Below are 27,927 nucleotides of genomic sequence, written 5' to 3' on the forward strand. Positions count from 1 at the left end.
ATTCTTAGTACAGGGTAAGAATAAAACACATCATCCTCATACATTATAATTACTTTATTATATTTGACTTAAATATAATTATTTGTTATTGCTTCAGTATTTATTGTACTTATGTCTATAAATAGGGAAAATTTTACTGCGGTATACCGGAATTCGTGATATATTGTAGTTAAATAAGAAATACTATTTCCAAGCATCAATATTGGTAACGAAAGTAGATATCCCAGAACTCCATTATATTCCTTTCAATACTTTTTACAGAATTTTTATTTACTTTTTAAAATGTTTATGTATTTAAAAAGATACTAAATATTCCTATGGTAAGATCAAATATTTTACTGTAGGAATACATGTATGTTTCCGAAAACAGATCTTTGAAACATATTTTCCTGTTAGTATCTAAGCTGTCAGGTATTCTTATTATGCTACATAATATTATGCTCGTTTCAAATTAAAATCACTAAATTTGAAAGTTACTGATCGAAAAAACTAAGTGTGGAAATGTAGGTATATGTCTATTTCAGGACAAATTTTAATTATTTGAAATATTTTCATTTTCTTATTTAACTACATTTCAAAATTTTAGAGAAGTGATAAAACTATTCTATAAAAATAGCTTAAAACGAAAGAATTACAAAAGCCTTTTCGTATTATGATTTTTGTCGCTTACCTATTGATATTAAATAACCACGTTAAATGACGTTACTGTATTAGCTAGGGTCAGCTGATGCGGAGATTTCTTAGAAATTACATGTGTTTTGTTTTATCTTCAAAAAATTATAACTTTTTTATCAATTCCAATCGCATGAAAGTTTATGTTATACTAAAATTTCTTATATTTTGTTAAATAATAACAATAAAATTTTGTTCTTAGTATATATAATATAATTTTTTTTTGAAAAGAAATGCTTAATGTATTAGTTATCGTTGCAAATTTTATCACGAGGACAACATATGGAACGGACAAATATGCATAAGAATGCATATTTGTTCTATATTGTTCCATATGAGATTGTCTGATCTAAATAAATAATTATTTTTTTAGGATAAAACAAAAAAAATTACTCTTTAGATTCTTATAGGCGAATGGAAATATCATTAAAAGTATTAACAAAAATAATGATTAGGGTGATTATGATATAGCGACCCTAGCTAAAGTAACTCCTTCATTAAGTTATGCGCACGTCGTTATGCACTAGTGACCTATTTCTATAACACGTAACATCCTTAAAATTTCTTCTCTTAATCTTATCTTACCGAAATTATTCTATTACACAAAAGTCAACAAGAAGAATATAGAAGTAATTTAAGTTTAAAATATCTATTATTCCAATAACAATATCACATATATAACTAGACAATATTCAATATTATATTACAATAACAGTTAACAATCATCTACATACATTCGATGACTTACTTGTATAATACGTCTCTTATTTAATTCGTATATTATTAATAATGTGCGTAATGACTGAATATGATCACGTTGATGTTAATCAATTTTGAAGTTCAAAAGTGATATAACTCTAAATTTTAAAATTATTATTACTATATTAGATAAGTAGACTGTTGTTCACACTCTAAGCGAATATCATGGGATTTGTTTCTGGTTTAATGCGAATTATTACAATAATAGAGTTATGTTACTTTTGATCTAACTTATAATATTGATATATGTTATCTATTTATTACACTTCTTAACATCTTTGAAGTAAACTATATTTAGATCGAAGTACACAAAGATAGATATCAGAATATTATATTTTTAAACTACAATTGATAGATTCTACAACACATAGATCAAATGGTAGGAGCGTTATTACGTATATACTCGTAGCTTAGGTGTAACATGTCTTTATTTATTTCATTTCCGTACATTTTGATATCAAAAAGGTGACATTTAAAAAATTCGAAAATAAGCTAAAATATTCAATCAAATGAAGTATCTGTTGACTTCAAAATGTACCACAACGTCACACTCAGAAGCATTAATTACACCGATCGAAATATTACAACAAGCAAAATTGTGATTTTATTCGTTACATTGATATCGTTTTTATTATTTGATTTTGAAATATATTATATGTTTGAAAATGTACGTGTTATAGACAAATGATCGAATTACTAAGTCGATCTAACATTGAAGATAAAGCATTCACACGTACAGGTCACACCGGTAATATCGGAAGTATAGCATTACGTCTTAAAAGTAGTCAACGTTTAAAATATATTAGGAGTATACGGGTACATCTACAACAGAATATTTCGCGATACAAATACAAATATCTAAAAAGACAAGGACAATGATTTCAGAATAAATTTGTAAAGATATCAAAAATGTTACTAGTTTACGGGAAAAAAGACCACAAAGCCTCTTACATTTAGGTAACATTGAATCGACACTAGCAAAAGATTGAAATGTAGCTCTAAGAAGTTAACTAGTATCTAATAGGGATAACTAATGAATAGAGTATGGCAGTTTTAAAGAACCTGTAGAGTTCAATGACTTAAATGTTCAAACAATGATGAATAAGGCAAAGTGCGTAAATTACATACACTATTACACATTTATAACTGCATGAATTTTAATGCGAACAAATAATATTATAGAACCAATAATATAAATATATCACTTGCAATAAATGAACATTTATGTCCAATACTGAGATTATTTATTTAGATACTAAAATTCATAATAAAAGAAAGTTGAAAGCGCTCAGACATAAGAGGAAAGTCCTTTCATCTACTGGACATTCTAACGTGATATTGTCTTAGTCCCTGTTATATTATTGCGACGGATTTCAAGATTCCGCATCTGGACAACTTTCCTAATTATTTTTTTGCAGATTTAAAGAAAAAGGACGGCTACATTTAGATTGCATGAATCTAAATTAAGTTAAGTCTAACAATAAATCCTTGGGCGTCTGAAATCTTTTTCTCGATTTATACTTTTAAATGAAGTTTATTGTTTATTATGTTTCAATCTCTCTTTATTTTACTTATAATCACCACAGAAAAGTTTGAGTCTGTTCGTAATATATAACATGAGAAATAAGCAGGTTTATTGAATATTTTATCAGATTTCGGGCAAAATTTAAGGAAACTTATAATTTTCTATATTGATAACTAATTTCAGAAGTAATCGTGAAAGAGGCTCTTGTTGAGTTTAATGAACAAAATAATAATAATAATTTATATGAATATATCAGACGACTCACATTATACACGTACGTTAAGCACATAATTAATCTAATTAAAGATACTTAAATATTATTTAATTAATTCTAACGTTCGTTTAACGTAATATTGTCTAAATTACATCGCTTAGTAGTCACAAGTACGTCCATAAGATACACATATAATAAAATACATACAGCGTAGTGATGTTCAACTTCTCCGATATGTCAGGCAGTTGCGTCTAGGCCACGGAATGATACAACCGTTATTGGCATAAATGTAGTGCGTCTATATTCTTTTTAAACATTTTATTTTAAACTTAAAATATTCATGTCATTTTCAAAATATTTATATACGTACTATTATTTTTGATTTTTTTATTGAAATATATGATTTTAGTGATTATTTCCAAGCCATAAATCATGAATATATTGTTTAACCAATAAGCGTGACACATTTATGACAATAACATCAAGCAGTGATACGTGATCGACAGATTTAGCTTAAGATAGTTCTATATCTAGCTTCTACGTTAGACTTTGTATCAACAAGCCAAGCATGGAAATAAGTACATTTTTTTCTTTTTTTGAAATAATAATTAAAAAAATATTTGATCAAAAGTAAGTCAAGTTTGCTAAAAACTAAATAATTACGCACCTAAATTTTATAATAGTTAAATAAAAAAAAGTTGAGCAATCAAGCAAAACGTACAACGACTTACGGTCTAATAGTAAAAGTCCAAGTTATTAAATTGACAGCGTTTTCCGTTACATTATTTATAATTTAGATATTCAACAACTGTTTGAGTCAGAGTACGTTTGTTCCTGTCTATCAAATCTATTATTATTTGTCGTATTTTAACTATCGAATGTCGAATTTTTATGATAATCATTAAAATATTTAGAAGACATAAGAAAACATTTCATTCAATGTCAAACACAACCGTACACCATTGTGGAAGTTAACCCTTGTTAGGATTGATTTCAATAAATTTCGAACACAAATCAAATATAATATGCAATGCAATTGTCACTTGATATCTAACGAAGTAAAAACAGTTGTTGAATTTGGAGTAATTGAGACCAAGCTTAAATATTTAAAGGCCGAATATTAAATACACACAGACTGGTATCAAATACTAAATCAGCATCTACATACATACACATCTGCAATATCGATTTAAATATTACAATTGGTTTGTGTTTGTATTAATAATTTAGAAATTTGAATGATTTTAACGAACTATATTTAATATAATAACCATAATACACAATTATAAATTTGATAAAATTTTTATATTAATTTTATATTTTTATGAAACTACATTTATTAATGAAATAGGGAATATGATTTATTTAGTCTTTGTCGTTTTAGCTCTATAAATATTTAGCAGGCTTTAGATTTTATTAGCATACGGAACAATTACAACAATTATTATATTAGGGATATATCTTACGCAAAAACCGATATAAAATATAGTGCTACAATATATGCCCTAAGTTTGTGATCCTAAATGAGTGTCACTTTTTAACAAAATATTCTGAAATGTCAAACAGGGCAACCTATGTAAATTGCGTTGCTTTTTGGTCCTATTTATTGTTTAATGACTTCAATAGTGCCGTAGTTAAAAATAAAACTACGATCTAATCTACAAAATTAACAATGCCATATATTATCACAATATTGACGATTTAAAATATCTCGATGCATCGAATTTCATGTTTCACACATATATGTATGTACGTATTCTTTAACAATGACGAAACAACGTCTAATAAGAGAAATAAGAAAATCTATATACTCTAATATTTACGAGATTGTCTCTATAGGAAATGGAATAGAATTGTACAATGATCGTTAGACTTAGATTTTCTGAGGTGATGATACTATTTTCTAAAATCCATCCAAGACAACAGTTAACAACGATTGCAAATGCTCCAATTCTGACACCACAATGTCGATCCAAGCGGTTTTCAGATTTGGAGCAAGTATCACATCTTGGACCCCAGATTTATCTCGTCAATCGCAAGTAACTAAACTGTTCAAAAATAGATCTCTCTGGTTTGCTCTAGGTGTTAGGGCATCAAATTAATCTTATTCTATGGATGAACAAAACTCCTTTAGAAGGATAACAAGCGATATCAACAAATGTCTTATTGAGGTAATATATTCTAATGCTAGCAACTTATCCTTTTGTGCTATTATTGGTTGCGCTCTATCGCACACAAGTTCATGGTAACATTAGTTACAAGTGATTGTTTTATATTATCAGAACGCGTTATTTACATATTATAGCAATAGAATCAAATGCGGTATTTTTTTGTCACTTTTCATTATTAACACACAAAGATTAACATTTCAAAATACTTTTTACTATCAACAATATATTTATGATGAATATTCAAAGTGTAACGCGTTCCAATACATTTCATTTCTCTTAAATTAATGATAGCACGTGAATCCACTTTACTTACAAGTACCTGTTTGAAGCTAATTATTGTATAACATTTTATTTATCTAAGACATAGGTACAACCAGATATAGACAAAATTGTCAAAAACACACCCAAATAGACGAGAGTCTAATTTCTTGAACACTTCTTTTGCATCACTTTAAATACCTCCAACTATCGTCCTTCCTGGCTTTACCAAATATCGTGGAACTAAACACAGAACTACAAAAAGTGGGTAATTAATGTTTAAGATATTGATGCAATTTTAGGAAGATGCGTGTCATCATCATCCTGTATCCTCATATCAGCCTGTACTCGTCCACTGCTAGACGTAAGCCTCCCCAATGGCACGAAACTGAGCTAGATCTTCAGCTCATCGCATCCAGCAAAAAAAATTGCTTACTTATTTAGTCAAACTATTATCTGTAATCAAAAATTACCCACCTCTAATCAGATATACAGAAATTGATTGAGCACAATAAACATTGGAAGACTCGAGCGAAAGGAATGGTTTTGCAGAATCTAAAAATATATCTAAAAAGCAGCTTACAATAGCAATTATAAATAGCTTATCAAATAACTACTACAACTGTTAATTTAAGATATTTTAAATTAAAGTAACCTTCCTCAAATAACATTTGGCATAAACTATGTTAATCGTCAACTAAAAACAGAAGAGCACTTAATCTAAAGTAATGACGGATTTTTACTGAAAAATTGTAATATATTATAAATAAATTAATTAAAGGACACATTCCATATACCATATAATATGCAGTATTCATTTAAATTCAGTTAAAATACACCAAAAACTAATGTGCCAATAAATTTGTCTAAATAAAATAAAATGTTATTTTATACTAATGAAGTCCGTCATCATAAAATGAATATTAGTATATAAAGGCTGGGTGTAGAGGAGGCGCGGGCACGCGGGGCTGCTTGTCGAGAGGGGCGCAGCAGGTGGGCTCGCAACAGGCGGTGCTGTACGGGGCCGGTAGCAGCGCGTACTGAGTCGGAGGAGCGTAGATAGCTGGAGTGGCTGGAAACAATGTAAACAGTACCCATGAGGCCAGTCGTGGGGCAGACAAAATGTGACCAATCCCCAATCGAGAAAATTAAATGCTTATTTAAATGTATATTTTCATTTCTTCGCTCTAGGGTTGAGACAAAGCGCGGCGTTCAGTTCCGCCACTCAAAGCAATCCTTCCAGAATTCGGCGGAAAATGGAAAACGGACTAACACCTAACCAACTAATACTAAGTAAACTCTTCCTACGCTGCTGTGTGCAGGATACAGTGAGAAGCTCAAATAAAATACCCATTTTTCCTGCAAACTTGGTGACAGTACTTGAATCAATTGAGATTTTTTATCTTCACTTATTTCTTACCTTTTCTAATGTAAGCAGATAAAATCATGTGATATGTCAATCACTACATTCGTCGATTTTTACTCAAACAAAGTTGATGTGTGGTACAGTTTTATCTAATCAGATAACCACAATTCAGCGATAACAGTGAATCTATGCAATTTGGAGATACTGCGCGCAGAGGAGAAGCCAGCTCCGCGCTTCGTCTCTACGAGTGCATGAATAAGCTTTACTCTTACATTCATATTTATGATGTAGGTAATAATTCAATGTAGCCAGACATATCAATAACGCTCTGTCCCCGCATAGCAGGGTAGATCCCCTATAAGTAGTAGTAGTTAAAATATAACCCAACTTACTATCAAACGGTAATGGATACACAGCATACGGCGGCGGTGGTATCTCGCAGGGTGCGCAAGCGGGCAGAGGCGCGAGAGGGGGGCAGATTAGCTGATAGCACAGGGGAGCTTGGAGTGGAGCAGCTTCAGACGCTAACACTGGGATTTGGCTTATCTGAAAATTTTTGAAATAATAATAAACAATAATAGGAACATTTTTATTTTTGGAATTTATAATTAAGTACCCCCGCACCTACCAAAGTAGGCAGAGGGAACCTAGTACCAAAACACTCCATGTCCATTCTTCGTGTCCGGCTTTTAAGGTGGAGATAGACACACTCTTTGAAGGTCTTAATGAATAACCCTTGTTACTAAATCGAACAAATGAATAAATTAAATATACTCTGTGTAGTTTCGGTTGTACGTTGCCTTAGAGTTTTTTTATAGTTATAAATTAAATTTAAGAACTCGTATAAAATATGATTGACATATCAAGGCGTCCCTTTAACATCCTTTAACTTTTATAAGAGGAAGCAAGTTCGTAACAATCATCCCCAAACAAACACCCGAGCGGAGATTCACCTCCGACGTGGCCCCGATGCGCGATAGTGTAGTGTAGTTAACAGGCAGGTTTAGGTTGCTAGTATAATATGTACACATGTACCTGCTTCCTCACAGCTTGGGCGACTCGCAGGCGTCCTAAGGGCGAGAACATGACTCCTCCACTCTGTAAAAGATGAGTTGTACTATTACACATATACGTGTTGGCATATAATTATTAGGATATTATAGGGAACCATTAGAAAAAACGTTGGTTCATACAATATTCCTAGATTTTAAATATAACTTTATTTAACATTTTTACAGTGAAAAGGGAAAAATTGTACATAGTGGGAGTTGAATTCGCGCCTTTTGCAAACTGTCCAACCGCGGGCTTGAATCAATTCTTCGTTTTTTTTAACATTCTTCAAAATGTTAAAAAAACAATAATAAAAAGTATTACTTTAAATAGTGATTTCTCATATTTTACTACGCAAAGTTCCGACCGCACGTCACGAGGAAATTGCGATTTACTATTCCACTCACGTAAAAAATGTAAGCTAAAAAGGCGTGCCTTTGTATTAGAATTTTACTTATTTGTTGTGAACATAAGAGATTTTTATAAATAATAAATCTGTTTATAATAGTATCGTAGCCCCCTGGTACAGTGTCAGAATGTCTTAACACTAGGTTCCCAGGTTTCTTTTGTCTACTTTTACAACTTTTGTCATGCCGGTGGCGACAGTGGGAACCTTTGTCACATCGGGACAAGTATTAAATATTCAATATATACATTCCACCCCCTATAGGATCAGAAACGGTACGACATCGCGTGTTGGCAATGTTTCAGACAAACAATTTCATGGATTTCATGTGTCATTGTCACTCGTTTAATTTTCGCCATGATGGATATTCTATATTAGCAAAACAGAAAATGTGAAACGGAATTACGAAATTTACGGAATCTTACCACTAGGTTCCCGGGTTCCCCCGCCTACCATGCTATGTGCACACACCGTTAGCCACTTTCCGCGCGCTGAGTTCCTTCTCTCAACAAGCAATATCTCTACAATTAGTCGGAGCGTGGAGAATGGAATGTCTCAATAAGTAGTTTTTGTTTATTCAACATTTAAACATCAATTTTAATTATTTGCTTCTGACCAGACGAAAAAATGGTCAGAACGTTCTAAAAACTCAAACAAATACACCCTAGTTATATATAGACGTACTTATTCATATTAGGTGAGTTGCCTTTTAAGTGAAGGTTTTAAGTGGTTTTCCATGCACGCAATATCCACCCTTCCCGGTCGGTTTGACCTGAATGAAACACACTCGTATACAAATAAATTGATTCGATTAAATTTTCTTTATGCGGCTTTGGGGAGTTCACCTCGTTATATTGCTTTTTGGGAGTTTTCCCCAATACTTGTACTGCCTTTCCGTAATAGGCTATTTTAATAGAAGGTTTGCTTAATCTTAATGCATTTATTGATTTTGGTAAGAATAGAAATGGTCAATGGAATTAAAGTCTAAAATTCAACTTCCATTTGGATTGCAGCTTCACACTTTTACCCAGATAGCGGAATAAGCCGTCCACGGCGGCTTGTTCTGCAGGTCGAAATTTCCAGAACGAAAAGATTAGAACCAAAAACGCACTGTGTTTTCTTTTGCGACACGACCGCCATACACATTATTAGCCCTTCGGAGCCGTTCCTGCAGTACTGATGCCACAAAAGGAACTCGTACTTACGAAGTAACACGATATTAATAGAGAGAAACAAATGAATGATGGTTAACGAAACAATTACATGTGTGAATAGCTGTATAGATTTGAATTTAGAGTTCCTAACCGAAGAGGAGGATGAAATTTGTGATTAAAGTGGCCAGTACGTCAAAACGCTAATTTCATATGTGAGGTATATGTGATATATACTTGTGAGGTGTTTGTTGTAGCCATCCTAACACACATTGTCCTGCCTATTTAATGCCTTCAGAAGAAATAAGACACTTGTTTAATAAGTAATTTAAAATAACAATATTTATAAATAAATAAAAAAACATACTAGAATCCCACAAATACAATAACAGCTTCGTGCAGTTTCCGTGCAGGTAGACCGACATGGTTTAAAATTGACATTATCGCTCCTATATTCTCCGCTCGATATTCTAAGCTTTGAGACTCAACGCAGCACTTTATACCCCAGAGCGGAGAATTAAAAATATTTTCACGAGTCGAAATCGAACCAATTATCGTCGAGAGTTCTATTGTGCCACGGGTACAATTTTAGTAAACAGTCAAGCATGAAGAATATTTACGAAAAAATCATGGACAAGTCTTTACCAGTTCGTAGTCTCTACAAAGCTAAGAAGTGCAGTACTCGAGGTTTCTTTGTGGGACACTTTCCTTTTCGAGACTTTTGTGAGAGCCCATTGTTTCAGTAATCTCTCCTATTTTTAGAATTTTCTATCTTCTTCACCCGAAATTTTTAGAAGTCGTTCAAATATTAAATCGGTCCTTTAAATATTTTTTTAAATTGAATTTGTTTTTTTTTTTTATTTCAATATAAATAAACCATTAGGTATCATCTGTTTATAAGGAGTTACAGTGTATTTATTGGCGCATTTGTTCGAAAGTATTTTTAAAAAATAAAGGAATAAATTACATTGCAAAGACTCTTTAGCCCTTATCATCTTAATGATTTTTATAATGGTGGGAAATTTCTGTGGGAATGTTAATAGAAGGAGTCGTAAAAAATTAAATAATGCAAAAACTTTGGTTCAAGTCACAGCGTCGCGTTGTTTTCACTCAACACGCAATGTTTAGAAAATTGGGCGATGCGTGGGGAATAGGGTCTGTAGGGTACCTTGTATACGCGAGATATATCAGTATAATCTGTATATCTATCCCGCAATACCAGAAAGATACGTGAAATAATGTAACGTGCCTTGAGCGGCGTGGAGCTCATCCATCACGCCTTACGTATTGACAGGTGTGATGTATGGACACACATGGAGCTCATATACAGACACTACTCCGTTATTATGTTATTATAAGAATAAATTTAGATTAGGCAGAGGAATCCTAGTGTTTAGACTCCGTTCCCATTAAGACACTCCCGTTCCCCACTTTACGCCGAATGCGCGCCGTGCCTATTGCGCGCTTGTGCTCCCGCGCCACGGCTGGTACAGACGATATTAAGTATTAAATGGAACTCTACGCCGCGAGTAAACGCTAGTAACCTATAAATTTAATGCGAAGACTGATCAATTATTGATAGACATAAAACACTTGCAAAAGCGTTAACAAAAGCGATCTTCTTAAAAATTTCTTCTCAAAAAGTGGAGCTAAAGTTTAAAGGGTCTTAATGATTTCCTTCACCCACAAACAAGAGGAAGGGATCGCCGCCCCGAGTGAATGTGAAATATAATATTACCGAAGGTTAAGCGGGTATCTTCTAACACGCCCGAGGAGCTTCCATCAAGTTTAATGTTTTTAATTTGCAATTGCTAAATATGTTTTAATATTTTTAATAGATATTTAATTGTAATTCTATGCCAGATGCGTTACATAACACGCGCTGTTATATTGTATGCAAAGCTCCGCTCAATTTTTAAGAATATAGATTCTTCTGTTACTAACTAACTATCTGATGTTGATGAATCAACTGAACTGTTAAGTTGAAATTTAGCAAGAATGTAGAGTTGAAACTTCAAGAGAGCAAGCACTGCGAGAAAAGAAAAGAAGGGATTTTCAAGTATAAAACATAAACTACAATAAATAAATCGTTTATTCCAACTACATATTATTTCATGAACACAGTTTTTGTATACAATTATTATTTCTCGAAGACCTTGAACTTTCAATCGTTAAGTCTCGACCAAGCCAATGGATACTAATACCTAAGTCTGGCTGTAGAAAGAAAATGATGATTCATGACAACTACTCGTACTTTCAGAAGATGGATACGTAACATTCTTATTTGGAAGATAATATTATTTCTAGAATAAATTGTTTTGTAGGTATAGTCTGAATAGTACGGATAGTTCAGATAGTTACTATAAACGTTATGGCTGTGGGTTACATTTCCACTTGGAAGAATTCAATATATTGAATTTCTCGCTCTGGTAACAAGAAAGCGAGGCATTTTTGGTTCTAGAAATAAAACTGTAAAAATTTAATATAAAAAACTAAATATTACTATTATACTATGTAGCTTCGACCTACAAGTTACTTAAATTATAATATCATTGTAGATACTTCGAAAGTAGAGTTTGTTTCAAAGGATATCTAATATTACGCTTTAGAGATGGAAGAACCTAATTTTATAATGAAAACATTTGCAATGTAATCGTTTACAGTAGCAGGGTAGCTAGAGTGGGAACTGTACCCACAACCACAACCAAACAGTAAAATATCCCACTGCGCCACAACCATCTCAATATAATAAAAGTATCTACGTATATGTTTACGGATGATTCTAGCCTAAGTTTAGCGCGAGGCCGATAGATCCTTCAACTTTTAACCTTTTCCCCGGCGACCGGCACAGTACTGGCTCTACAGACCCCCTCACTCATCGACAATTGCGAGTTCGATTAACATTTGAGGAAACTAATTATACTCCTTTGGTAACAAGACAAACCACAGCGTTGAGTTCCTTAACTTAACACGCCGTATTTCCTAAATTGGGCGGAGTGAAGTAAATTGAGTAAATAAAACTAGGCTCCCTCTGCCTCTGCCTCTGCCCTCTGATGTTCGACAAAAAGCGTGAAGCTGCTTCCCGAAATCGAATCCATTCTCATCGTATTAGTTAGGATATTTATGAGCAGCATTTTCTGTTTAGAGATATATTTCCATGACATTATCCAAAATAATATAAATATTGTAGCAATGAATTATCTAACATAATACTAATATTTTAAAGATGATTAACTAATTAGAACATATTTTACAACGCAATTGAAATTAATAGCGCGTATGGTTTAATCATATTTTCATAAGTTGAAACAATAAGGCAATTTGTTATTTATTTTTTTAATTAATTCATTAGCTTTTAAATCATTATAATTTATTTATTTATTTAGATCTGCGGGATATAGCAGGGTGGACAGCGAGAACTTGGGAACCTAGCGTTACAATACTCCGTTGCCGTGAGGACACTTCCGTTCCTTACTTTCCGCATTCTGGAGACATTGCCTGTTGAGTGAAGGAACGCCACGTTTTGCCTCGTTACCAGCGAAATGAAAATGTTACATATTTCATTTTCTCGAGTGGGAATCGAAGCCACAACAAGTCGCGTTTACCGTCGCACGTATATATCTTTTTCTGTACATTAAACAAAGAAAAATTATACTAAATACATAAATAACTCCTACGGAAAAAAAACCACTAAAATAATATATGGATATTTTATATGGTTTCTTATTGTAATAGTTAATTAAAATACATAAACACACTATAAATAGTAATCGAAGTTCCGACTAAAGCACCGACGACGCTCCAATGAAATTTCAATATTATAACTGAGTGTTCAATTTGTGGGGTAAATCACGGAACTATTAAATTTTAATGTTGACGATATAATGGTGGTGGGAAATTGTTTAAATAACGTATCCTAGCCGCCACACTTGTGGTTGCCACTAATCTGACAGCGTTAGTATATAGTACACTAGCGGACGCGCGCAACTTCGCTTGCGTATTTAGGGGTGAATTCTAAAAAACCACGAAACATGTGTTCAATGAAATATTTTTAAGTCTAAATTTCAAATTTTATAAAAATCGGTGGCGATTTTTAAGATTTCTCCATACAAACTTTCAAACCCTTATTTGCACCCTTAGGGGGTGAATTCTAAGAACCCATGAAACATGTGTTTAATTATATACGTTTAAGAGTCTGAATTTCAAATTTTATAAAAATTGGTGACGATTTAAAAAAAACCTATACTAACTTTCAACCCCTTATTTGCACCCGTAGGGGGAGAATTCTAGAAAACGATGAAACACGTGTTCAATTAAATACTTTTAAAAATCTAAATTTCAAATCTTATAAAAATCCGTGCCGATTTAATTTTTTTTCCATACAAACTTTCAACCCCTATCTCACCCCTTTAGGGTTAAAATTTTTCAAAATCCCTTCTTAGTGGATGTCCAGATTAAGAAAGTAAACATCTGGCCAAATTTCACGTTTCTACGCACAGCGGTTACAGCTGTGCGCGCGTCTTACCTCAGTCAGTGAGGACAAGTCCTTTTATATATATAGATAATAGTGTACAACTATCATATTAGGGGCAGGGGCAGGGGCAGGGGCGGGGGGGTGTCACAGTGAACGCTGCGGTTGTGGCTTCTTCTGTGTATCTTTTGTATCTTAGCAACATTTCTTGAAAGAGAAGACGTATTGTACTTGAACAAAATATCAAACGGTTATGTACCATTGTGCAAGTCGATAGAACTGTGTGGAAGGTTCCGTGCAACGTATCAAACCTTGACTAGCTTAGAGGGTTCGACCCTGAAAAGTACTCCGTTCTCCAGTTTCTGCAAAAATGCTACCGCTTGTGTTGTTTTGAGAGCGAAGAATTGAAAATATGTAATTAATTCACAGTTGCGGGATTCAAAAACACAACCTTTGCGGATACAGGCGTACGCTTTGCCACTGCGCGACGATGCCCTCGTTAGTTGTATAATATCTTAAAGTAAGAGAAATAATTATTTAACTTGACGCCTCGCTGTATTTTGTTACCAGGAATAATCCATTCCATCCAAGGAAAGGAAATAATTCATTTTCCTCGAATGAAAATTGAGTCCGTTGCGATCCATATGCCACTGTGCCTATATAAAAAAAGACTTTCAAATTTGTCATATTGGTTTTATGGTCACATTGAAAAATACTAATTGCTGTTTTCTTATCCTTTGTAAGTCTTTTAATACCTCAATACAATGTTTATGTCTTTTATCTCTCATGATGTCCAGAAAGTAACTATTAACAATTTAATAGGTATGTCATTATACTTGGAGATATTGGATACCTGTGCAATAGGTGAAGACGGTGATTATGAACACTTTACCCTACTCTGTTTAAGCAAACAGTGAAGTAAATTCTTTCCCGACTAAAATGTTCCTCATATGCTTTTTTAGTTTTATGCTTTATCCCGTAGATATATAGGAGGTTAGACAGATAGAACCTGGGAACCTATTAAGGCACTCCGTTCCCATTAAAATATTTCGTTCCACACTCTCCGCGGAATTCGAGGCGGTGTTAATTAAATTTTATTTTAATTTCAATTTTTTTTTGTATGGAACCCTAAAAATGCTGGTACACAGCCAACATTCATACACATATTAGACTTATTCTTCGCTAAAACAATGGCATCAGCACAATAGTTCGAGCGGAACTGCTAATAGTGAATGTATACTGCAGAGGTGGTAAGTCCATATATGCCACTAAGGCATCGAGGTGCCCACTAGACCTGCAGTGTCCGAATGTTGCTACGCCGGTTGTGTACTCGCTCTGATTACAAAGTATTACATTATCGGTATAGTCAGTCGAATTTGAGGTTTCTACTATAAAATATTATTTTTATTTTAAAACAAAGGGACCAATACAATGGTAAAAACAAACAAAAATATCTATCGCAACTACGAGCTAATGTTCGATGTTCATTATTGGAAAGGATTACTGATGTCGTCGTGCGTATGTGTGTGGTGTGGTGTGGTGTAGGTTGTCAGTTTGATTCCTACTCGAGGAATGGTTAAAAGTATTTCCGTTTCTCTGCTCCAAATTTGTACTCTTCCAGTGACTAGTTGCGTCAGCACCAATTTAAAACATTTTTCTTTTCTTTTTCTTCATTTTTCTTTTTTTTCCTTTCCAATTAAGATCCTTCCGTTCCCCATTTTCTGCCGAATTCTGAGGCCCAGCGTGTTAAGTGGTGAAACTCAACGCCGTGCTTTGCCTCACTATCAGAGCAAGGAAATGAAAATATTAAATCATTTCCCATAGATATCGGACCTACACCGGGCCACAACGGTATCAACTTAAAACATGTAAACTGAAAAACCTTAACACATAAAATGAATGACAGTGTCCATTAAACGCGATCATAATGAATTTGATAGAGTTGCACACTCTTTAAATGCAGTTAAACACTAAATAACGTCTGTCAGTGTGTACGTGTACACATACATACAACCTGTAGTGTTGGAAGAAATATAAATTCACGCAAAAACTTTAGTTTTTTATTATACGATTTGCATTTCTAAATGAAGCCGACGCCCACTCACACCGTGCAGCTTGCAGCTACAGTAGTATGCAACGCTGCGTGGGATTTACAAGTATTGTGAAAGGTCATGTATCTCGAAAATGTTTTAAAATATACGTACTGTATTGTGTGTGAGTGTTTTCCAAATTGTGAATACACTCTATCCGAGTGTATTCACAATACTAATTCATTGTACATACAGTTACATACAGTGCCGTCGCGGGGGATTTTTTAAGCATATTACGTCATCGTTCGGTAGCAATAATAGCGATTTATTTTTTATTTTATTTAAATTTTATTTTTTCATCATTGCAAGCGAAGAGGGCTGGTGAGTGACGCGAGTAAGGGGTGGAGCCTCTTAGTTTATTTATAAAACTAGGTATTCGTTATTACGCACATGCGAAGCTATTTGGACTAGAAAGTTGAAATTGGGCATGCGGGTAGGTTGGGGAGTGGAGGGGGGCACTGAAAGAAGATTTCTCTAAATCAATATATGAAAGGAAAAAAACTGGATTTTAAATTTTTTTCCACACATTTTTTCCGCAATCGTAGTTGCGGGCGACCAAGCTTGCTTATAATATTAGCTTACAAATGTTTCAAGCTTACATTATACGCATAGTTTGAGTTTGAGTTTGTACAAGCGTACGATTGTAAACACGCAGGTTGTGGGTTTGATTCCCACTAGGGGGAATGAAATATTTAATATTTTAATTTCCTCACAATGGTAACAAGGCAAAGCGCGGTGTTGAGTTCCACCACTTAATACCTCAAAGTTATCGCTAGGCTAGGTTGTACGTTAAGCTAAATATAAAATATGAAATAAGTATTTACTTCTATTTTTTTATCAGCACTTCAATCGAAAACATTTCAACTGCATAAATAACCCACTCAATTTCATTCTTTAAGCATATTGTGTTTTGCAACGTACGAAAATAAATAAATAAATATATGCATAAAAGAGTAAAAGCTAAAATGTCACGGGTGAAGTCTTTGAAATGATTTTTGACCTTCCAGCGCCCCGCATTGAGAGCTCTACATTAGAATGAAACATGAGCTTATATCTTTATTGCTATGCTCATATTATGTTGTTTTTAATAGTTATATCTATGTCTTTATTTACTGTACCTAAAGGGTAAGACGGGCCCCTACTACTAGGATATTGCTATTTGTTCGTAATACGTCTACAGATGATGTATTTCTGTTTGTTATAACAACAAATACTAAAAAAACGCAATAACATTTAAATTAGGACGCTCCCATACAACTAACGTGATTTTTATATTTATTTATTTTTTAATTTTCTTCTGAACACGAAAATTGGAAAGTGTCTCAATACTAGGTTCCTTGTGTTTTCCCTCCTTTGCAGGAAAAAGCTGGAAGCAACATGAAAAACTTACGTTGATAATACAACCGTCACGAGGTATCTATGGAGTATAACTATTAATTATAGGTTTTAATTATAATTTATATTTTTTTGAGAGTTATGTTTGTAAAAAGATACCTACTTTAATTTTAATATTTTTAAAGAGTTATTCGGTTTGAGTAAACGTGTAAAAATTAGAGAGTTAGAATTCGTATCTGAAACATATTTAATAAATAGCTTAATGTCTCGCCTAAATGATCATTTGACCAGATTATTTTTGGGCAGAGATGCAACACATATAAGTTGTAACATAATATTGCTTCGTGGTCAGCGGGCAGAACCGCTCGGGCGGAGTCTACTAGGTGCACGTTCAATCAATAAAACTGATAAGAGCAGTCACATTGATTCAGTCCAAAACTATAAACTTTTTTATAAGGTGTAAAATCAAAAATCTCTTGTCAAGGTGTAAAATCAAAAATCTCTTGTCGCGTTATCATGTTACTCAGTTATCTCTTATCAAATAGATATCTCAAGGCTGTCGTGACGCAGGGGTACAAACGGGCGGCTATGCCGTGCCGCGACGGTTGTAGGTTCGATTCCCACTAGAGTAAATCGTGAATAAAATATAGTTTTTAGTATTTTCATTTCCCCGCTCGCGCAGCAGAGCAAGAGTATTGAATTTGGTGGAAGACGGCGGATGAAATTGTCTTAATGCAAACGAAGTGTCACTTACGTGGCGTGCAGATCCCTGACCTGCCAGACCTAAACCAACCAAACCATATATGAGGTTTATTTATTTAATAATTATCAGATAACGCAGTTGCATCTTTATATGCCTATACTGTTATAGCTGGTAGACAGATAGATAGATAAAACTCTCTTTTGCATACATAGAGGAAATAATACATATTACAAGAGAAATAGGAATACTGATATAAAATAACACATAAATAAAAGAAACAGAGTGAACCAACCGAAATTATTTTTTTAACATATTACGTAGTGAATGGCGGAACACATCACCGCGCTCCGTAGTCCTATTACAGTCTCACGTGACTTTCCTCCATATCATCGGCAAAGTATTCTAAAAGGGCAACCGAGGTCTCCCCAATCTCTCTTATCAATGATCTTGTTTCATAAATCTGTTTTGCTGTTCTTTCATCATTGATTGACGTGCTCCAACCGGCTGAGCACGTTCTTCTTTATTCTCTCTGTGATACGAGTACCTATATTTTTTCGTTATTTTAATTTTGCAATATATATAAATATATTAGATTCTACAAATATGAATATTATTAGTTTTCGAGAGCTCATTGTGAACTTCCGAAGTGCCCTTAACGTATTGTTTGTAACATGGATATATGACAAAAGGTCCTTTCAATGTGACTCGTACAAAGGGCGTGCGTTATTGAGGACTTTTTTCCAATCTAAGTAGCTTTCGATAGACGTACCTACATACATGATCGCGATCAGTAAGGGTATTTGGTTCATTCATCAATATTAATTTTCGATACGAATATTAGGTACATATTTATTGTGTATTATGCATTACGCTGGATTCCGTAATAGCAGTAAAAGCAGAGGAAACTTTGTGTTAAGACTCTCCGTTCCCCACGCACAGCCCAATTTTCGAGATATGGCATGTAGAGTGGCGGAAATCACGAACCACAGCGAGAAAATAAACATTACTCACCCCCCAAGTGGGAACGCAAACCACAACCGTCGCATCTACAGTCACACGCTCACTTATATTTATTTAGGCTCATCACAACTGAGCCACAGCGGCGTTCACCTTCAAAGGGAACAATTAGGATTGTATGCACGCGTGGACGGAACGCTTGTGGAGGTATTTTAATTAATGTTCGTTTGTTATTTATTTTGTTACTGAAAAATGCCTTTCTGTGAACCGTTTCTACGTGATTTGGATATACAAACATGGTTATATACAGAATATGCCTTTTAACTCTTCTTTTTTCTATTTTATTTTGTTAAGTGTTAAGTTGCCTTATAAAATGAAAAAACAGTGATGTTATGCAATGCACACCATGAATTAGATCGTAGTTTTCCAAACATTATTTAACATTTCCTTCAGCAAATATATGTATGTCGATGTCTATTCTAAGCATTTCGATTTGCTCGACAGATTGTCAATAAAATACACGTATTATAGTATGGGGCTTTGGTAAATGTCCACCGAAAGGTTGACGTTCAGCCAAAAAACTTTAAAGAAATTCGGTCAAGAGACACTTCCATTACGTTGGCTGAGATGTATTATTCGTACCTACAATTTATCGGAGCTTTCAGGACGAATTAGGTTTCCGAATGAATAAAGAGATGCAAATACATTTGTTTATTTCTACACATCTTCTATATTTTATTGTAACAAAGAAAACTTGAAGAAAAGAGTAAGATCTCATTGTTTCCCAGTAGCGAAGGTTGGGATTTTCATGAAAGTAAACTGGCGCCATAAAAAGTTTACACACTGTATCCAATTCATAGCAGGGTAGACAGAGGAAAAACACTAGATTCCCAGTTTAGGAATCCAAAAAGAAGGCACTCTATTAAGACATTTCCGTTCCCCATTTTCCGCCAAATTATGGAGGTATTGCATTGAGTTAAGGAACTCAACGCCGCGCTTTGCATCGTTACCAGAGCGAGAAAATAAAAATATTAAATACCTATTTAATTGGTTCGAGTGGGATCGAACCCACGACCTTATTCCTTGTCACGGAATACAACTTATAATTCTGTCTTCTAGAATTCAATTCAAGTTCGATCAATGTGCAAGTTCTGCAGCAAAAGTAAAGAGTAACAATGTACCCACTTTTATTTTAATCTTACCGTACTTTATCTTGAAATGCTTCAAACAGACCTAATATGATACTGAAGAATGAATTAGAGCATTTCCTCTATAATCGCTTGTTGAAAAGCAGTACAGAGTAAGAAGCGCTTAAAATAAGTGGAGCTTCTTGACCTTTTTACATTCAGTAGCTATCAAATAACTGAGAAATATTGCAGGTTTGAAACACAGCTTTTTATAAACGCCTATTATTGTATATCAAGTACACCGTGACTTTTGGTTTGAAACAAAAAATAACCTTCATGCTCACAGCTTCATGCTCAGAACATATTGAACAAAGGGGACCCACCGAAAGCGCAACTATCTCCATCATAAAGGCAGGCAACGCGCCTGCAGCTTCTCTGATGCTGGACGTTGTCGTTGGGGGTGGTGATCAGTCACCATCAGATGACCCATACGCTAGTTTACCTTGTCCTCTCCATAAAAAAACATAATTCTCTGTTCCCTACGCACCTCTCAATTTTCATGTATTTAATGACATGACGTGTTGAAAGTTGCGGATTAAAGAATATAACAACATTAACATGATGTTGGTTTTCTTGTTTTTAATTTAAAAAATAATGACCCTGCGCCTATTTCGCATCACCTTACTCGATAAAGGAAGAATAACATGGGCTTAGTCTAAGAAACAGTAGTCAACACTTTGATTCAAATTGACTTGGACGGTAAAGACTGAACTAGTCCGAAATGTGCTTGCGTGGTCTTTAACACGTAAAAAAGAAAATCGTTTTTCCTCGTTCCCGTAGGAATTTTAAGAATCCTTTCTTACCTTACCTACTTGCCAAATATCACCTTTTGAAGTATAGTAGTTTCGTCTGTGCGTTGTATGTCAGTCACTCAGTAACGGATGACTTTTATATAAATCTTTAGATTTAAAAATGTTTATATTAGAGTTCGATCACTATTAGGCATTGGGATGTATCAGGTATTAGGTACATGTAAATTATCGAAAAATAAAGTAAGGAGGTGTTAATCACCAAATAGAAACGTGAACGTGAAGAATTATAAAAGAAAAATAGCTGCACTAACATGTATGTCAATCTTAATCCATCTTTACAGCGTAATTCTCGCCCTGACACAGTTACCTCTCAGAGGTCGCAGACGACGTAAATCTACAAATTAAAAGGTTTCAAAGTCATTAGCGAAAAACCTTCCCATTGACATTTTGTAAAAAAAAAGAGAGGTCTCGAACATTTCGTTCATATTTAGGACAAAAAGTAAATTTTAATGTGAAAAATTTTTCAACCATCACAGCTCCAGTCACTGTGCGACGTTCCATTCTACGGCACGTTCGTAGAAACATTGTTCGAAACTAGGTTACTCCTGCCGATCCGCTTGCACCTGTTACTTGGAGTATTATGTAGGGCTCGTCTTTAGAATGTCTAAGTTAACGGTAGTGGCGCAGTGGCAATGCCGCGCTTTGCCTCGACACCAGAGGGATGAAATGGAAATATCGAATCGAACCCACAACAAATCGCATTTATAGTTACACTTTGTGCCCCTGCATCACGACTGGCCTCTACACGACTGAACTAAAAGGCTCGTTTTTGTCTTTTTTATTTTTAGGTACTTGAATAATAACAATAACCTTATTTTTTTGTAAGCATCCATTTATTTAAAAGAAACTAGAACTAAGTGTAAATAATTAATGAATCTTTTGGTCTAACTCATTACAGCACGTTGTATACAATATTATAATGAACACGGCTGAATACCTGAACTTTCACATTTAAGTACAATGCAAATACCACGCAAACGAGTGATTTGGATGACATTTCGAGTTTCGCTATAAAAATAATAAAAAAAACAATTATCATCAAGTTAACATGATTTTTGCACGTTTTCATAGATAATAGTACGGAACCCTTAGTGCGCGAGTTCGATTCGCACTTGGCCGTTTTTGGGGTCTCATGTTATTTGACATATAGTATAAGAGGCAAAGAGAATTTAGAGTCAAGACACACCATTCACGATTTCCGTCCGAATTCAAATTGCGTGTGGAGTGGCGGTACTCACCGCCGCGCTTTTCCTGTCACCAAGGCACGATATCTGAAAGCCTATCTGAAATTACTGAAACCTTCATACAGAGGCCAGTGGTAGCGCCGGGGTAAAAGTGTGTGACTGTAAACGCGACACATTGTTGCTTCGATTCCAACTCTGGTTAATGAAATATTAAATATTATAGCTTCATTTCATTTAAAAGCCATCGATCTCTCCGGCTACCAGGCATATAAAAACAAAAAACGAGCAAATATATTATATATGTATATATGCTACCACCTGAATAAAGGTAACCAGTTTGTATAAAATCTGGTTGACACTAGACATATAACTTAGGATCAATATGAAATATATTTTGTTCTAGTAAATGCCGAAGCTTTATAATTGTCATCAATTTAAATCCACGTGGAAGTCTACGCAGGTGAAGATGTGGAAAGTGGTTACAAATTACTTTGAATATCCTATGTAATAATAGTAGTAATAGTAGTTTTTTTAATTTTATGCTAAAATATTTAATATTTGCATTACCTCGCTCTGGTAACGAAGCAAAGTGCGGACACAACAGTATACGAGTACATATGTCTATAGAGCATTTACCAAATTTCTTCTATGAGAGTTCCTCATATTATAATAGAAATTATATATTATCGGGTTATTTTTTTATGTTCACGCATTTACAACGTTATTATATAGGCGGCATAAAGAATAATAACGAGTCACTCATGGGCGTAAGAAAAGGGGCCCGTGCCCACTCCAGAATAATCCGATTAGATTTAGCCTGAAGCCTGCCTGAAAGCCTGAAGAAGAAAAAAGTAAATCTGAAAAAAAAAACTTTAACGCAAAGATATCAGATCATAGCTAAAATTAAGGTCTGCTTGTAACCTGATAAATATCTTGACTGATCTTCATTCTCTTCCCATATGGAAACTTTGCATTTGAAATTTCTACGTTCAACTTTCTCATTAACTACATCACGATAGTCTTTAAACGTACATTTTACTTCGAATGGTATCAATTAATTTCATGAAAGTTTATCTATGGATATTTCACAAAAAATATTCTTTCACATTTAGTGACAACGAAGCTCTCACTGAACATTGATCCTTTACAATTTGATTACGTCCATACATAAAGCCGACGGAACAAAGTTTTCATATAAAACAATCAGGCGAGACGCAGAAATTTTGTCGAGCTCCTCCTGCCACCCTCCCTTCCAATCCACCAAATTACGAAAACACTTATGTATTTAAATTTGATTGTTCTGGAGATGACGGGTGCTTTATTGTATTTGTTATCTTATATTGGTATAACAAAGGGCTTGTCCAGACGAAGCATTTTTGTGTGATACCCACTAGAATTTTAAAGACGTTGTGCCCTTATCAATGGTTGCGGCACGGCGGTAACTTCCGAAAGTCAATACACAGATGACAATTACACGTAAATTGGGCGGAGCTGGGAAAGCTGGGGACGGAGTGTCTTAACACTAGGTTTCCTCTATCTACCGAGCTATTAACGGGTTTGAATTAAAAATATCGTCATAATTAGTTAAAAAAACAAGTTTATTTTAAAGTGGTCCATTAATTAAAATAATACGCGTCAAGCGACAAAGTTTATATCAGAAATGAAAAAAGGAAGCTACATTTTATATTTGAAATAGAATTTTTGCAGCGAGCAGAGAGCTCTTCGCGCAAGTGGTTCACGTTTCGTGGAGAACGCACGTCTTTTGCCGGTATTCAATTTGAATGTGCCTAACTAGCTCTATTCATTTTGGTCTAAATTTAATTGTTTTTTTTTGTTCCTCACTGTATCCCGCAGTTATAGGGAACTCAGTGTTAAGACACTTAGTCTCTCATGCATTCCGGGGAAAGTCTATATTTAAATTAATTTCAATTCTCGTTGTTCGTCTCGCTCGTCCAGTTGATAAAACGTAGCCCGTAATTCCGCCACACTATGTTTTGAAAATAAAGCGGCACACGGGGGCCGGAGTCCCTTAACACAAGCTTTTATTAATTATAGTCATCAGTCGTCATGAAGTCAGTATTAAAACTTAAGATGTATTTTCTAGAATGATCAAGATGAAATATCGTTCGGTCCCAAACCGCTATCAAACAAACAACATCTGCGTAAACTGGAAGCGGACCGCCGAGTAATTTGTCACCGGCGACAACATTTATTAAGTTGGGATTGAGGCTTACCATTTAATATCTATTACCGCATAATGAAAGGTAATATGGAGGTTTATCGTGGCCTATTAGATGAATTATAAAAAGATATGGCTCAAATTTAGTAAAATACTAAATATAATAATAATAATAATTAAAACGATTTTATTAAAATTTGAAATAGAGGTTCAAAATTTACAATTAGGCTTTCAGTGTTATTTAGTAGGTCGTATGGTCGTGGACGTCATTTTCACGGATATGTAAAGATGGTAACGAGTAATAGTACCATCCACGCGAATTGTAGCCCGTTTCTTAGTCCACGAAAACAATTTCGGAAAATCCTGTTTTACTGCTCCATTATACTGTCTTAGGACCTTACATGCCACATTTCAGCATTCTACGCCGCGTACCGGCTGTGCTTTGTCTGTCACTTGACGGAGACCTAACGGAAGAGTTGTATATATAAAATAAATTGCATCTTATTTTCATTATTCTAATCATTCTAGCAAACGACAAAGAAAACTTCATGTTCAGCTTTTAAGAAAAAACTTTCAAAGAATATAAAAAGTCCACTTTAAAAATTACAGAACACGTTTAAGAGAAATTAAAAAGTGTTAAACTCTTTTTGCGTTTTTAGCTCACGCTGTATTGTATAATTAGCAAACTAGGCAGAGGGAACCTGGGAACATAGTGTAAGTTAACACTCCGTTTCCCACGTTTCGTTGGTGGCGTAACAAAGCTAAAAAATAAAAATATTCTTTTCCTTGAGTGGGGACCTAACCAACCATCGCTTTTACAGTGTTTTACTTGTTAGTCATGAATTCGACTTGAAATACAAGTTTTGAAGTCTAAAAGTTCTAAAATGCTATAAAACTAGCAACGTTCGAGTTCTCCATACTAGTGAGTACTGAATACGCATTGGAGGGCACCTGAGGGAGCCGAGTGTGGAGTGTGGACGCCGCTTAAGTCTTTGTTTAGGACCACTCGGAGCATTTTCCAGTAATGCAATAAAATTTTCCAATCTGTTATCCATCTATTTATTATTTTTTAAATTATTTGAAATTATTTATCAGCTTTTCTTTAATATACATGTACTATGTTACTCTAGACATACTGACGGGTGAATCAATTTTGGTAAATCATTATATTTTTTCAAGTATCCCGCATAAAGCAGGGACAGCCAGATAGAATCTGGTATCAAAACTTCATTGAACCAAGAACATGAAAATATAGTGTTTAATCAATTATCCGAAAATATATGTATCTATCCACCTGACCGCAACCAAGTGAGGCGAAGCTACTGGACTTATCAAGTTGAAATTCGACAAACAGGTAAGGGAGAATAGGGGAACAGGAAACGGCGAAACTGCTGCTCTGCTATATGCAGAATACAGCGTGAACGTGACGGGATTGCGTTTTAGGTGATGGAGCAAATGCCGATACAGCGTGAAGTAAAAAATAATAATCATGTAGATACAATTGTACTACACTACGCAGAAGTGCAGGCCTTTCATTGTTTCATGTTTATTATTGTTCCATTGTTGCACATGCTTTTATACTTTTATTTATTTATTTTTAGAATTATATTTTGATTTTAAATGTTTTTGTCACACGAAAAATACTTTGATAGTGTGTACTTGTATACGTTGTGTTCGTCGTGACGCAGCGGCGCAACGTCTGACTGTAAAGGCAACGGTTGTGGATTTAATTTAGAACTGGGAAGAATCGATTATTTTCATTTCCTAGCTCTGGTAACAATATAAAACGCGGCGTTGAGTCCCGTCAATCAACATTTAATGCTCCAATAATTAGGGAACATGCGACAACGATATATGGGGATCAAAGAGTTTTAACACTAGGTTGCATCCCACCCTCCTACACGTGGGATGGAGTGGAGAAAATTCGTCGGAGGAATATATCTGGTATAGTGAGGAACTAGTTTTTCCAGCACTCAATTTTACAGAAGGTGGAGAGTGGATATTAGTGATAACAAGGACTCACTGCCTTTCTCACCTAGGATAAAGAAAAAATGCTTTTGAAATTACGTTTATATTATATTTTTAAGGAAATATTAAAAATGGCATACGTCTTTTAGCAAAATAATTTTTAGATTTTAACCTTGTTTGTACAGGTAGCTGTAGAAAGCAAAGATAGTTAACGAAAACCGTGCGTGTGGATGGATACGAGCGCACTTATCACAGATAACGAAATTAGATTAGATAGAAACAATCTCAATTGCACAAATCTTAATTTCATCAAGTTCAATGTCATTAAAACGTTTAAAATTTACAGCTACCCATTAATTCATCTAACATGTCGATACAAACAAAGGTTGTCAAAGAATTTTCACTCAGAAAATGGTATAAATTATAACAAAGAACTAACCTGTTTCACAATCAATCTGGCGACACGAGGGCTCGCAAAGGTGACAAAGCCGTAGCACTTGGAGACACCTGCCCTGTCATAGATGACCCTCGCCGCAGTCACCGTGGCGAAGCCCGAGAAGAACTTCCACAGGTCCTCATCAGTAGTGGTCAATGAGAATCCTCCGACAAAAATTCTGTTATGTATAACTATTCCGAATTTAGGAGCATCAGACGGTGGGAGGGTATCATCAGTTTCGTCTTCAGGAGAGTTGAGCAGTGCCTTCAGCTTCTCATGTGGATCGGCACTCTTTCTATTGTTCGCCGCGTTCTCCTCGACCATGTGTGCACAGCTCGCAGACTCGCTACGTATATAACGTTTTACACTAGCTTCCATGTTTCAGTTTCTAATTTAACATGTTCCCTTGTTTACTACACTAAAAAAACTCTAGCGACAACTAAACGGGCACTAATTTACTCGACTCGGCGTGTACTGGCTGTTAGGATATCGATTTTGAGTGTATTATAGGTAGGTTTGTCACGCGCTGCGCGGCGCCTCGCGTCGGGACTGACGCTGCTCGATCCCAACTGAAGGTGTTATTTAGAATTTATAAGATAAGGTTGTGTGTTTTAAATTTTAGTGATACGCACTAAAAATAGTGTTTGAGCTATTGTCGACAGCTATTTTTACTGGTCGAGGCAAGTAGGTCATCAGATCTCGGCTGGATGGGTTCTTGTAGCGGTGCTTAGAGGCGGTTTATTGATGATAGATGGCGCTATCTCTTAGGATATAATAATATTAAACTTGATTTTTTTTGTTATTTGATTAATACTATATTTCGCCATATAGCTGAAAAATAAAGCAAATAACTTACATATAGTTTAATTTAAAGTCAATTAGCGATTTTATTACACTCTATTATTGTCGTTATAAACTTTTCCTGGAGTTTCTTACACTTATTGAAAAACTTGGTTTTTGTGAGGGTAATATTATGTACCAACATTAGAAATCTACCCGTTTCTTATAAAGTTATTATTAAAATTAAATTTTA

At 34.5% G+C, this 27,927-nt stretch overlaps 1 protein-coding gene across 1 annotated transcript; it reads right to left on the bottom strand.

Annotated features, from left to right (window-relative positions):
• Positions 1 to 35: 35 nt before the first annotated feature.
• LOC146529740 (uncharacterized) lies at positions 36 to 27,876 on the bottom strand. Its single transcript, XM_085201608.1, has 4 exons — positions 26,898 to 27,876; positions 8,001 to 8,063; positions 7,358 to 7,511; positions 36 to 6,671 (listed from the first exon to the last, which is right to left on the bottom strand). The coding sequence occupies exons 1-4, from the start codon at positions 27,270 to 27,272 to the stop codon at positions 6,523 to 6,525; spliced, it is 741 nt and encodes a 246-aa protein (XP_085057734.1). The 5' UTR covers positions 27,273 to 27,876; the 3' UTR covers positions 36 to 6,522.
• Between the last annotated feature and the right edge of the window lie 51 nt (positions 27,877 to 27,927).

Source organism: Heliconius melpomene, chromosome 18, assembly GCF_056956725.1.
Source record: "Heliconius melpomene rosina isolate 202511_hmr_F chromosome 18, ASM5695672v1, whole genome shotgun sequence".
In the NCBI taxonomy this organism is placed as follows: Eukaryota; Metazoa; Arthropoda; class Insecta; order Lepidoptera; family Nymphalidae; genus Heliconius; species Heliconius melpomene.